Consider the following 14,821-nt stretch of genomic DNA (forward strand, 5'->3'; position numbering starts at 1 on the left):
TGGAAATGGGCGAGGTACTAAATGAATACTTTGCATCAATATTCACCAAAGAGAAGGAATTGGTGGATGTTGAGTCTGGAAAGAGTGTGTAGATAGCCTGGATCACATTGAGATCCAAAAAGACGAGGTGTTGGGCATCTTGAAAAATATTACGGTAGATAAGTCCCCAGGGCCTGATGGGATCTACCCCAGAATACTGAAGGAGGCTAGGGAGGAAATTGCTGAGGCCTTGACAGAAATCTTTGGATCCTTACTGTCTTCAGGTGATGTCCCGGAGGACTGGAGACAAGCAAATGTTGTTCCTTTGTTTAAGAAGGGTAGCAAGGATAATCCAGGGAACTGCAGGCCGTTAAGCCGCGCGCCAGTGGTAGGGAAATTACTGGAGAGAATTCTTCGAGACAGGATCTACGCCCATTTGGAAGCAAATGGACATATTAGTGAGAGGCAGCATGGTTTTGTGAAGGGGAGATCGTGTCTCACTAACTTGATAGAGTTTTCCGAAGAGGTCACAAAGGTGATTGATGCAGGTAGAGCAGTGGATGTTGTCTGGTGCCTTTGCTATTCGTAGTATATATAAATGATTTGGAGGAAAATGTAACTGGTCTGATTAGTAAGTTTGCAGACGACACAAAGGTTGGTGGAATTGCGGATAGCGATGAGGTCTGTCAGAGGATACAGCAGGATTTAGATTGTTGGAGACTTGGGCGGAGAGATGGCAGATGGAGTTTAATCCAGACAAATGTGAGGTATTGCATTTTGGAAGGTCTAATGCAGGTAGGGAATATGCAGTGAATGGTAGAACCCTCAAGAGCATTGACAGTCAGAGAGATCTAGGTGTACAGATCCACAGGTCACTGAAAGGGGCAACACAGGTGGAGAAGGTAGTCAAGAAGGCATATGGCATGCTTGCCTTCATTGGCCGGGGCATTGAGTATTATAATTGGCAAGTCATGTTGCAGCTGTATAGAACCTTAGTTAGGCCACACTTGGAGTATAGTGTTCAATTCTGGTCGCCACACTACCAGAAGGATATGGAGGCTTTAGAGAGGATGCAGAAGAGATTTACCAGGATGTTGCCCAATATGGAGGGCATTAGCTATGAGGAGCGGTTGAATAAATTTGGTTTGTTCTCACTGGAACGACGGAGATTGAGGGACGACCCGATAGAGGTCTTCAAAATAATGAGGGGCATAGACGGAGTGGATAGTCAGAGGCTTTTGCCCAGGATAGAGGGGTCAATTACTAGGGGGCATAGGTTTAAGGTGCGTGGGGCAAGTTTTAGAGATGTACGAGGTAAGCTTTTTACACAGAGGGTAGTGGGTGCCTGGAACTCGCTGCCAGAGGAGGTGGTGGAAGCAGGGACGATAGTGACATTTAAGGGGCATCTTGACAAATACATGAATAGGATGGGAATAGAGGGATACGGACCCAGGAAGTGTAGAAGTTTTTAGTTTAGACAGCAGCATGGTCGGTACAGGCTTGGAGGGCCGAAGGGCCTGTTCCTGTGCTGTACTGTACTTTGTTCTTTAAAATTAGATAGCCATGATCTTATTGAGCAGGTCAAGAGGCTGAGTGGCTGACTCCGGCTCCTAATTCGTATGAATCTAGCAAGTTTAGAGGATATTTTAAAGTTTGCGAATAGATTAATGGCAAACAAAAGGAACCCAAAAATCTTTTTATAAACACGCAACTATTAAAAAACATGGAGTAAAAGGGCATGAGTAGTCCATTTGGCCCTTCGTTCATGGCTGATCTTCTATCTGAACTCCACTTTCCCACACCAGCTCTATAATCCTTTCGATTTTGGGGTTCTAAAGGAATTATCAACACTTCTTGAATATATTCAATCGCTGAGTATACTTGGCTCTTTGAGATTGAAAATTTCAGAGAATGTCAACCCTTGGATTGAACTTTTTCATCCTAGTTTGAAATGGCCAATCCCTTGTTCTAAGACCTACCCCATTTTCTAAATTTCCCTGCCAGAGGAAACATTTTCTTATTATCTACAATGTCCAGCTCCTTGAGAATTAGATCACCTTTCATTCTTGATTTCAAGGAATATAGGCCAGTCTTCCCAATCATTTCTTGTGGAACAATCCCCTTATTTCAGGAACAATTCCAGTGAATGTTTGTTGCGTTCCCTTCAAGGCAGGACCTTCCTTTGGTAAGGAGACCATAAAGTAAATAAGTAAAGTCGCCATAGTCCCAGATGATCATAGGCTGCTTTTCCCTTTGAGGGGGAGAGCTAACGGGTGGTGGTTTAACCTGACGGTCACCACACCTCAGGCAGAGGGGCAAGATTGAGATTCATGAATAATGTCAGAAATCCAGGGTGGCCACATCAGTGCATGTATAGTTTTGATGGAACTTATTTATATTCCCAAGGACACCCAAATTCCTCTGGATACAAATATTTTTCAGTTTTTCAATATTCAAAACATATTCTGTTTTACATTCACTTTTCCTATAAAAGATGGATAGTTTCACACTTTATCACATTGTATTCTATCTGCCATGTTCTTGCCCATACACCCAGCCTAACTGCTTTTCTGGAGACTCTCACCACTTTGCTTCCTCACCTATCTGTACTATCAGCACACTTGGATATGTTGCACTTGGCCCTCTCAGATCAGAAAAAAAAAAGCATTTATAAAGTGCCTTTCCAAGCCACCAGGTATTTCGAAGTGCTTTGCAGCCGATTAAGAAATGTAGTCACTGTTATAATGTTGGAAACATGGCAGCCAACTGGCGCACAGCATGTTCCCACAAACAGTAAGGTAACAATGACCAGCTATCTTACTTTTATTATGTTGATTACGGGATAAATATTGGCCAAGACACCAGAATAGCTCCCATACTCTTCACTACAGTGAAATGGTATGTTTTACGTCATCCTGAGAGGGAAGACCAAACCTCAGTTTAACTCTCATCCAAAAAATACAGCACCTCTGGCACTGCAATGAAGGGCGTGCAATGCTGGTCCGAGGCAACAGAAAAGCTCCTACACGACTGCTTGGAGTCAGTGGACTGGTTATATTCAAGAACTCAGCGGCCAACCTCAACAAGTATGCCACTACCGTCACAGACTTCATCAGGAAGTGTGTAGAAGATGGTGTGCTAAAGAAAGTAGTATGTACATTCCTCAACCTGAAACCATGGTTTAATCGGGAGATTTTCTCCCTACTGAAGGCTAGGTCTGAAACATTCAAGACGGGCGGCCCTGACCTATACAAGAAATCCAGGTGCGACCTCCGCAAGCCATCAAGGATGCCAAACGACAATATCAAACTATGCTAGAGTCACAGACTAATGACATGGACTCTCACCGGTTGTGGCAAGGCTTAAACAACATAAACGGGCTACAAAGCAAAACAGAACAGAATTTCCGGCGGCGGCCAACCCTTACCAATGAATTCAATGCACTCAATGCTTGCTTCGAGCAGGAAACCATCAAACAGTTGTCAACTGCCGCAGCAGCCTTGGACATATCCATACCTGCCGTCACAGCTTCTAGGTCCTGTGAATTTGACATCTGTCATTATGATGTGCTTCAAGAGATTGGTCATGAGACGCATCAACTCCATTTTCCCAGAATGCCTTTAACCACTGCAGTTCGCGTACCGCCACAACCGGTCCACAGCAGACGGCATCTCCCTGGCCTGTACTCATCCCTGGAGTATCTTGACAACAAGGACTCCTATGTCAGAATCCTATTAATTGACTACAGCTCCACCTTCAACACCATAATCCCAGCCAAGCTCCTATCAAAACTCCAAAACCTAGGATTTGGCTCCTCCCACCGCAACTGGATCCTTGACTTCCTGAACCATAGACCACTATCAGCAATGATACACTACAACACCTCCTTCACGATAGTTCTCAATACTGGGGCCCCACAAGGCTGCATACTTAGCTCCCTACTATACTCCCTACACACACGTGATTGTATTGCAAAATTTGGCTCCAACTCATGCTGATGGGTCGGATCTCAAACAATGTTGAATCAGAGTACAGAAGAGAGCTAGAGAACCTAGTTAGTGGTGTGGCGTAACAACAACAAATCTCTCCCTCAACGTCAGCAAAACTGAAGAGCTGGTCATTGACTTCAGGAAGCAAAGTATCATACACACCCCTATCTGCATCAATGGTATGGAGATGGTTGACGGCTTCAGATTCCTCGGTGTGAATATCACCAACAATCTGTCCTGATCCACCCACGTCAACGCTACGACCGAGAAAGCACAACAGACCCTATACTTCAGGGAACAAAGGAAATTCGGCATGTCCACATTGACACTTGCCAATTTTTACAAATGCTGCATAGAAAGCATTCTTCTGGCAGCATCACAGTTTGATATGGCAACTGCTCTGCCCAAGACGGTAAGAAACTGCAGAGACGTGAACACAGCCAAGTCCATCACTCGAACCTGTCCCCCCCCCCCCATCCATTGATTCTGTCTACACCCCCCCGCTGCCTTTGGGAAAGCAGGCAGCATAATCAAAACCCCTCCCACCTGGGTTATTCTCTCTTCCAACTTCTTCCATCGGGCAGGAGATAGAAAAGTCTGAGAACACACACTAACAGGTTTAAAAGCAGCTTCTTCCCCGCTTTTACCAGGCTCCTGAATGACCCTCTTATGGACTGAAGTGATCTCTTCACACATCTTCTCCACTGAATAGTGCTACACTCTGTATGCTTCACCTGATGTCTGTGTCTATGTATTTACATTGTGATTTTATGTATATCCTATGTTTTTCATGTATGGTACGATCTATCTCAACTACACACAAAACAGCAGTAAAGTCATGTAACATTCGGTATACAAGTTCACGTTCACGTATTATAGAACTTTAATTATGTACTGAATGTTACCATATGACTTTGTTGTTTTGCTGGCACCTGGGATCACATTAAATTTTGAGAGATTTTTACATGTTTGTTCATGGAATAAGGGTGTTTCTGTCACAGGCCAACATTTGATACTCACCCCTAGTTGCTTTGAGACGGTGGTGTTGAGTTAAAATGGGAATCATATTGGAAAATAGTTTGCAAAGCACTGCCATAGTCCTTTTGTATCGCTTTGAATGTACATAATCCAACTAGGCATGTTTTGTTGTTTGTTTAGATTTCATCCTGTATTGCATGCGCTAACTGCATTGAAAGTTGAGGTCACTTTGATGATTTGATACAAATACATCTTGATGGTAATAGAAGATAAGCAAAGGGAAAACTAATGTTTCAAAAAGTTTAATAATTGCATCCATTTGAAATGGGATGGATGGATTTGGATTTCACAGCAAAGCATAAAAATGGTATGATTCCATGATTCCTTGTCTCAAATCTTTCAGACCACTTTGTCTTTGACCACAAGGCCCCTCTGATCCCTTATTCTCTCTCATCTTTGATTCTGAGATGGATTTCTAGATATTAAAGACATGAAGGGGTGTGGGGATAGTGCAGGAAAATGTTGAAGCAGAAGATCTAGTTGAATGGTGGAGCAAGCTCAAGGAGCTAAATGGTCGTCTTCTGCTTTCATTCCAGTACGACTGTGTTCATGTGTTCTGAGTTCTCCAGCCAAGGAAAAACTGTTTTGTCAAGTCCCTTGTAGATCCTTGTAACATTTCACTCCCATTAGTTACAACTTGCCTACTTGAGGCTTCCTTGATAATCAATTCTAGCATTTTCCCAAAGACCGATGTATGGCTAATTGACCTGCAGTTCACTATTATCTCTTCCTCCTTTCTTGAAAAGTGATGTTACATTTTTTAAATTGTAGTCCAGCGGATTGGAAATTAAAAAATATATAATCAGTATATCCACTGTTGTGGAACCTACGCCTTCAAATCCTAGGATGTATGCCATCAGGTACTGATGTTTTACGGTTTTTAGTCCACAAATGACTCCTAAGACTCTCTCTGCTGATAATCAAGTTCCTCGCTCTTATTAGCTCCTTGGTTTTCCTCGAGTTTAGGTATGTAATTTGTGTGTTCTGCTGTAAAGACGGACACACCATGTTTGCTTTACATCTGTCATTTCTTCCTTTCCCGTGATGCGTTCTACTGTATCTAAGGGATCATGGCTTTACCTACTCTCTTTATGCTCATAAAAGCTGTAACAATCTGTTTTTATATTCTTAAGTAGCTTGCGCTCATTCTATTTCTCCCCTTTTTTTCAGCTTTTTGGTGATGTTCTACTATTTATTAAAATTCTCCCAACCACCAGACGTACTAATATAGTTTGCAACATTATAAGCCTATAAGTACTATTCGTAACTTCGCTAGTGAGCCATGATGGATCTTTCTGACTGAGTTTGTTTTTTAATGGAACTTATTTTTGTTGAACATTTTGAATTTTTTGTTTAATGTTTTGCAATATTTATTTACTGGTATACAATCAACCATAACCAGCTCTCCCCTTGTACTGATGTGTTTGGTTTTGTTTAAGTTTGAAGTTCTAGGACGGCACAACGTTTTGCACAGCTGCTTCACGGCACTGAGTTCCCAGGTTCAATCCTGGCTCTGGGTCACTGTCCGTGTGGTGTTTGCACATATTCTCCCCATGTTTGCGTGGGTTTCGCCGCCACAACGCAAAAGATGTGCTGACTAGGTGGATTGACCACGCCAAATTGCCCCTTAATTGGAAAAAATGAATTGGGTACTCTAAATTTATAAACAAAAAGGAAAAAAAAAGTTTAAAGTTCTTATTTTGAGCTCAAATAAGTTACTTGCAAACTTGAAATTGTATAATATTTTTTTCTTTGAGATTAGTAATTAGCCATGTCTCATTACACGATCCTAGATCTAAAATAATTTTATCTCTGCTTAGTTCCACAACATATTATTCCAAGAATGTCTCACAATAATTTCATCTTCCAGACTATCTTTGCCAATTTGATTTGTCTAATCTTTATGAAGAGTACAGTCCCCCATGATTACTACATTGCCTTTCCTACAAGCTACAATTATTTCTGTCCAACAGTAGAACGTTTTGTAGCCATAAGCTACTTCACCAATGTTTTCTGACCCATGTTAGTCCTAATTTCCACCCATACTGATTCTATTTTGTGATCTTCTGAGCCAAGATCCTTCCTTACTCATGTCCTTAGTTATCAATGCACCTCCTCATTTTCTACTTTGTCTGTCTTCTCAAACCTTGTAACCATGTTTCTATAATAATAATTAGATCTAAAAAAAAATCTATTTTTGCCACTAGTTCATTGATCTGGTTTAGCTCAGTGGGCTAGACAGCTGGTTTGTGATGCAGAACAAAGCCAGCAGCACGGGTTCAATTCCCGTACCAGCTGAGAATTCTGAATTCTCCTTCTGTGTACTCGGACAGGCGGCAGAATGTGGCGACTAGGGGCTTTTCACAGTAACTTCATTGCAGTGTTAATGTAAGCCTATTTGTGACAATAAAGATTATTTACATTTACACCTTATTACGAGTGCCTTGGGCATTCAGATAAATAATGTTTGTCTTTTCTTTAAACCACCAATCTTTGCATTGACTTATTCGTTGGTGACTATTATCATTAACCTCTCTGTCCCATTTTGTCCACTCTTGATTGCTACACTGTTCTCTTGTCTTGAGTTTTGTGATTCGATTACTAAATTTCCCTTTGTCACTCCCCCCTCTTGCTTTTAGTTTAAAGTCTGGTCAACTGTCCCATAAGACCATAAGACATAGGAGCGGAAGTAAGGCCATTCGGCCCATTGAGTCCACTCCACCATTTAATCATGGCTGATTTCAACTCCATTTACCCGCTCTCTCTCCATAGCCCTTAATTCCTCGAGAAATCAAGAATTTATCAACTTCTGTCTTAAAGACACTCAATGTCCCGGCCTCCACCGCCCTCTGTGGCAATGAATTCCACAGACCTACCACTCTCTGGCTGAAGAAATTTCTCCTCATCTCTGTTCTAAAGTGACTCCCTTTTATTCTAAGGCTGTGCCCCTGGGTCCTAGTCTCCCCTGATAATGGAAACAACTTCCCTACATCCACCCTATCTAAGTAATTCATTATCTTGTAAGTTTCTATTAGATCTCCCCTCAACCCAGTTGCATAATTCATCAAGATCTGATTTAGGTGGAGTCTATACAAATGGAAAAGATCCCTCTTAGCCAGTATTGGTGCCAGTGTCCATGAACAAAAGGCCTTTCTTCCCACGCCGGCTTGACCCTATCACAATTGGTGTGTAGCTCAGGTAGTTATCTAAAAATTATTACCATTCTTCTTTATTACTTTAGAAACCAGTTCCCCAAACCCGATCCACAGACCCTTATTTTTAACCTTGCTATGCCCTAAATGGATCTTGTCAATTGAATCTTCCTCATTCTCCAATCTTCCCCAGCCATGAAGAGAGAGCTCAAATCCTGTCGCTTGGAAGACAGCACAACCATCAGAACTCCTGGCCTCAGCTGCTGAGAACAGTTTCCCTATCACTACAACATTCCTTCACTGTCCCTACTTGAATGAGCTCTTGAACCATGGTTCTATGATTAGTTTACCCAAGCACCCTACAGTCCTTGTTCCTTGTTCCCTTCCACATAATCAGCAAGTATCTGGTACCTGTTGGGAAAAGGCTGTTTCTTAATCACGACCCCCTGGACCCCACATTCACCTGACTTGCAGCCATATTCTCCTATCCCTGACCATCAACCAGCTCCACCTAGTGTGAATACCTCCTGGAACAAAGTGTTCCATGCTCCCCATGCCCCCACCCCCTTCCCCTACCATATGAGCCTGCAATGTCTGCAGCTCTGACTCCAGCCCAACAACTCTGAGCTTAAGTTCCTCGAATTGCAGACTTTTACTGTAGCTCTAGTTCTCCGGGCAATGCTGTCCAGATGTTTCCACACGCTGCAGCTACAACACTCTTTGATCTCCCCTCATTCTTCTAAACTCTGGAGAGTATAGACCTAAACTGCTCAATCTCTCTTCATACAACAAATCCCTCACCTCTGGAATGAACCCAGTGAATCTCTACTGAACTGCCTCCAATGCTACTAAATCTCTTCTCAAATAAGGGGACCAAAACTGCACAATATTTACGTGTGGTCTCACCAATGCCTTGTATAGTTACAACAACACTTCTTTGCATTTATACTCTATTCCTTTAGCTATAAATGCCAACATTCCATTCACTTTCTTTATTTGCTGTACTTGCATGCTAGTTTTCTGTGACTCATGAACGAGGACTCCCAGATCTCTCTGCAATGGAGCACCCTGAAGTCTCTCCTCACTTAGATAATGTGTTGCCGTATCATTTTACCGACTAAAATGCATGACCTCACACTTGCCAAGTTTAACTCCAGGTGCCAAATTTTGGTCCACTCTCCTAACCTATCTGTATCCATTTGGAAGGTTCTTATTTCCTCCTGGCAACTTACTGTCCCACCTATTTTTGCGTCGTCTGCAAATTTGATGAAGCCTTTCTTTGTTTTTCAATTATTTATCCAGCTAATTTTTAAAAGTTGTCACTTATTTGTTTTCATCATTTTTGCTAGGTAATTCCATTTTCTAACATTGCTCTACTTTAAAAATAAACTCATAAATTCTCTCCATTTATTTTGCTGTTGAACTTGAATTCATGCCTTTAGGTGTCACCTCGTGAACCAGGGACAACAATTTTTCCCATTTAAGCACCTCTTATGTTTAAAAAAATTAATTTTACTGGATGTGGGCGTCACTCGTTAGACTAGCATTTAGAAGGTGGTGGCGAGCTGCCTTCTTCAACCGCTGTAGTCCCTGAGGTGTAGGTACACCCACAGTGCTGTTAGGGAGTGAGTTCCAGGATTTTGTGACCGTGAAGGAATGGCGATTATATTTCAAAGTCCGGGTGTTGAGTGACTTTGAGGGGAACCTCCAGGTGGTGGAGTTCCCAGGTATCTGCTTCTCTTGTACTTCTAGATGGTAGCGGTCATGGGTTTGGAAGGTGCTGTCGAAGGAACCTTGGTGAGTTACTGCAGTGCATCTTGTAGATGGTACACATGGCTGCTACTGTTCATCGATAGTGGAAGGTTTGAATGTTTGTGGAAGGGGGAGTAATCAAGCAGGCTGCATTATCCTGGATAGTGTTGAGATTCTTGAGTGTTGTTGGAGCTGCACTCATCCAGGCAACTGGAGATTATTCCATTACACTCCTGACTTGTGCCTTATATGGTGAACAGGCTCTGGGGAGGTCAGGAGGTGAGTTAGTCGGCGTAGGCTTCCCAGCCTTAGACCTGCCCTGGTAGCCACAGTATTAATATTGCTCGTCCAAATCAATTTCTGATCAATGGTAACCCCTAGGATAATGATTTTGAACACTTCTCTCCGATCTCTTTCTAATCTCTTGTCTCCATAGCTAATGTCATAAATGTTGATATCATCTTGCTAACCTCCTTCTGCACCTTCTCATTGATTTAGCAGCTTTTCTGAAACATGGTGGTAAAAACTGGACACTGCTCCCTCCTTGATTTTGCACTCTATACCATATTTGGTAAACCTAAGACCCTGTTTGCTTTCTTGCAACTTTATTAGCATGCCCTCCAACTTTTAAAGATTTGGCTACCTAATTCCTTTTTAAGGTTTGTGCATCTAAATTTTGAACCAAACTTAACATCTTGCTTGGAATATGGTTCCACAAATTGGAGACACTCTAATACCTTTTGTTATTTTGTGTTGTTTTGATCTGGTTAAGAATTGATGCTATGGTCTAGCATTTAAAGAAAAATCCAAACCCCTTTATTTTATCTAATAGAACCAAGCCACATGATTTCAGCTCCTTTAAGCAAAACAAACCTTATTGTCAGTAAAAGAAATAAAGAAAACAGCACGGTTGCTTCACAGCGCCAGGGTTCCAGGTTCGATTCCCGGTTTGGGTCACTGTCTGTGCGGAGTCTGCACGTTCTCCCTGTGTCTGCGTGGGTTTCCTCCGGGTGCTCCGGTTTCTTCCCACAGTCCAAAATGTGCAGGTTAGGTGGATTGGCCATGCTAAATTACCCTTAGTGTCCCAAAAAGGTTAGGTGGGGTTATTGGATTACGGGGATCGGGTGGAGGTGTGGGAATTAAGTGGGGTGTTCTTTCCAAGGACCGGTGCAGACTCGATGGGCTGAATGGCTTCCTTCTGCACTGTGAATTCTATGTTCTACTCCAGTACTGTTAACTTAAAACAGTTTATAATAGTCTATAATTGCATATGTTATGTACTTAGGTTTACTTCTTGCTTGTTCACAAATTTCCTTGTAAGGCACATCCATCTTAAAGTTATTGACTTCTGTAGGGACTACCCATAGGTATGCCACATCTTCAGCTTGGAGCTATTCTCAAAGAGTAAAACCTTTACTATCTTTTGACTGTGGATGCCTCAGTCCCCTTTTCTGGTTACTCTTCAATACTCTTCTGATTCCTAGAACATTTGTACAAGTTCTAAGGATTGTGGAAGGAAAGGCAGAGAGTATAAATAAGATAGTGAGGAAGAATTTAAACCAATACAGGGGAAGTGTCAAATAGGCACCCTAGTAAAAAATAAAAGTGATAAAATAAAGAACTTCCATTTTTATCGTATTTGGATATCAAGATGTTGCAAAGCACTTTGCGACCAATTGGGTACCTTTTAAGTGTCGTCACTATTCTAGTGAAATACAGCAATCTGTTTGTACATAACAAAGTTCTACAAACAGCAGACATAAATAACCATTTGATCTGTTTTGGGGCTTAAAATGTTGACCAGGTCCAGCTGAGAACACCCCTGCTGTTCATATAATCGATGGGATTTTGTTTTAACACCCCATCAGGTAGACATCATTCCTGACGAGTGAAGCCACATGAAACAGAGTGGTCTAATATACTGGCTGAATGCCGCCTGGGTTATGTACTAAAGTAGGACTTAAACCCAGAACTGCCTGACTCAAGCTGGCTGCCTATATTTAAGCAAATGTCTAGTCTGAGTTTGCATAGGTGAAAAATGTTGGCAAAGATGAGGGTCTGCAATTGACTAATAGTTGAAAAAAATAAATTGAAGCAAGAATCAAGATGTTTTCAGTCAAATGTGTGTCAGGATAGATGGAGCTGTTATGGGTGATCTCACTTTACCAGGGAGAAATTTGGAAATCCATAAAAATCCATAGGTGTGAAAACATGATCTTGGACACAATATTGGCTTGTGTTATACAAGAAGCAATTAATTACAAAGGCTCACATGAACTTGGCACTATTTGACCTGGCTAACAGCCAGGACATGATAGAACAGGTCTAACGTATAAGCAGTATTTAATTATGCACTTGCAACATCAAGGCTATGGACCAAGTGCTGGAAAATGGGATTAGAATACTTAGGTGGTTGTTTCTGACCAATGCAGATGCGATGGGCCAAAGGACCTTTTCTGTGCTGTAGACCTCTATGACTCTATGACTTAAACTGGTGAATTTCTATGGAGGAAATCCTTGCTCATAAGTAATTTATCCCTGTTTAAAGATTATGATAAATGTTTCCTGTCCAGGTCTGGATTTTTGATGCTCCAGAAGGTGGAGGTCGCCTTTTACGATGCCGTATTGGACACAGTGCCCCTCCAACCAAAATAAAATATCATGGATCTGATGGACAAAACATCCTTAGCTCTGGTAAGAACAGATTTTTCTTCTATGTCATTGCTTGGTCTACCGTTGTCTGCGTTGCTGTATGGAAATAAATCTCCACTCTGTAGAAAGATACCTCCGTTTGATCAGGTTAAATCTCTTTGGAATGTATCAAAAATAAAATTGATGTACATGTCGTGGGCAACACAGTAGCACAAGTGGATAGCACTGTGGCTTCACAGCACCAGGGTCCCAGGTACGATTCCCCGCTGGGTCACTGTCTGTGCGGAGTCTGCACGTTCTCCCCGTGTCTGCGTGGGTTTTCTGCGTGGGTTTCCTCCGGGTGCTCCGGTTCCTCCCACAGTCTAAAGATGTGCAGGTTAGGTGGATTGGCCATGATAAATTGCCCTTGGTGACCAAAAAGGTTCGGAGGGGTTATTGGGTTACGGGGATAGGGTGGAAGTGAGGGCTTAAGTGGGTTGGTGCAGATTCGATGGGCCAAATGGCCTCCTTCTGCACTGTGTATATTTTATGTTCTGTGTCATGAAAGAAAATTCTGTTCACTTAATGTTCATTTTTCATACCAGTATAAGCTATTGTGCATGCATCTACACTATATGGCGAATTGCAAACTCATTACAAAAGATTACTCCTCTTCATGACGTTCGTCTATTAGACAATTTTCTGCTAATGCATTATTTACTTTACCAATACATGTGGAGAGCAATATTCAATGAATGAGCATGAAAGAACCAAGGACGGTTCAAATTTGTTCTCCACGGCATTAGTGCGAACTAGGCGTAGATTGAAATCCCTCAATATTATTGTATACAATTTTTGCATGTATCTCTAATTTTCTGATTTATACCATTCCCCACATTACAACTACTATTTGGTGGCCTATTAATAACTCATGCCAATTTTTGCTCACCTTGCTATTTCTTAGCTCCGCCCAAACTGATTCTACACCTTGGTCATCTGACCCAAGATTCTGTCTCAGTAATGCGCTCACTTATTTTTTGTAAATGGATGACAGATTTTGGGAGTTAGGAGGTGGGTGACTGTCCAAAGAATACAATGCCTCTAACCACTCTGGTCACAGTATTTATGTGCATGATGCAGTTAAATATTTTGTCAATGGTGCTCCCAGATTGTTGTTGGCTGGGGATTCAGCAATGATGATGCTCTTGAAAGTCATGGGTGGATGGTTAGATTCTTTCTTGCTGGAGATTGTCATTGCCTGGCATAAGAGTGGTGTGAATGATTTTTCTGGCGTTCTCACAGTCTGACATTGGCTTCTGGTTAAGCAACGCCTTTATTTTGGTTAAGCAACTCCTCTTGTTCTTGTTTTTAAATCCCACCAAGGCCTCATTTCTCCTATCATAACCCTCCCAGGTATCAGCTTTAATTCTGTCATTGTGAGCATTACAGATTTTCGTCACTTCACCATTGATGGCCATACCTTCAGCTGACACCCGCTAAGTTTTAGCGTGCCCTTTGTGCTTCTCTACCTCTCTATTTTCCTTTAAGAGGCTCTTGGACAAAAGTTTTTGCTAATCTTGACTGATGTATCTTTATTTGGCTTGGAGTAAAGCCTTTCTTTGTAATGCTCCTGTGAAGCACCTTGAAACATTTTATTTTGTCACAAGGACTACTTAAATAAAATTGGGCACTGTTGCTATACGGTATATTAATGAAGTAATTTGGCTATTATTTACGTAAAGCAATTTAATTAAAGTATGGCAGCATATCCACATTTTAGTACTTCACATTTTTCTTCATAAAATTTGGTTTTAAAAACTAATTAACTCACATTTGTTTTTGTTAATATAGGACGGGATGGAACTTTGCAGTCATTTTCCACTATTCATGAACGTTTTAATAAGAGTTTGGGACAGGGTAAGTTTAATTGAAAAGTATAATGAATGTATTATGGTTGTCTTTTTCAGTACAATTAAAATGTACTGCATTTGCAATCTTGATTAATAAGCGAGTTTCATTTGAGGTAGGGAGCATAGTGGCGGATTCGGGGTGGTAGGTATGTTATGGTAAGTGGGAAGTTGGAGGGGATGCCGCTGGTCTGAGTAAATATTTACGCACCAAACTGGGATGTCGCAGAGTTTGAGGCGGAAAGATCCCGGACCTGGACTCCGGCTGATCATGGGAGGGGACTTTAATACGGTCATTGAACCAAGGTTAGATCGGTCGAGTTCAAGGACGGAGGGTGCCAGCTGCGGCGAAGGAGCTAAAAATGTTTATGGA

At 41.8% G+C, this 14,821-nt stretch overlaps 1 protein-coding gene across 1 annotated transcript in view; it reads left to right on the forward strand.

Annotated features, from left to right (window-relative positions):
- Nucleotides 1–14,821, forward strand: part of wdr36 (WD repeat domain 36) — a 178,800-nt gene that overhangs the window by 65,299 nt on the left and 98,680 nt on the right. The window contains exons 9-10 of the mRNA XM_072516420.1: nt 12,484–12,604; nt 14,393–14,458. Coding sequence (XP_072372521.1) covers nt 12,484–12,604; nt 14,393–14,458 — 187 coding nt within the window. The remainder of the gene's footprint in view (nt 1–12,483; nt 12,605–14,392; nt 14,459–14,821) is intronic.

This window comes from Scyliorhinus torazame, chromosome 9 (genome assembly GCF_047496885.1).
Source record: "Scyliorhinus torazame isolate Kashiwa2021f chromosome 9, sScyTor2.1, whole genome shotgun sequence".
Classification (NCBI taxonomy): Eukaryota; Metazoa; Chordata; class Chondrichthyes; order Carcharhiniformes; family Scyliorhinidae; genus Scyliorhinus; species Scyliorhinus torazame.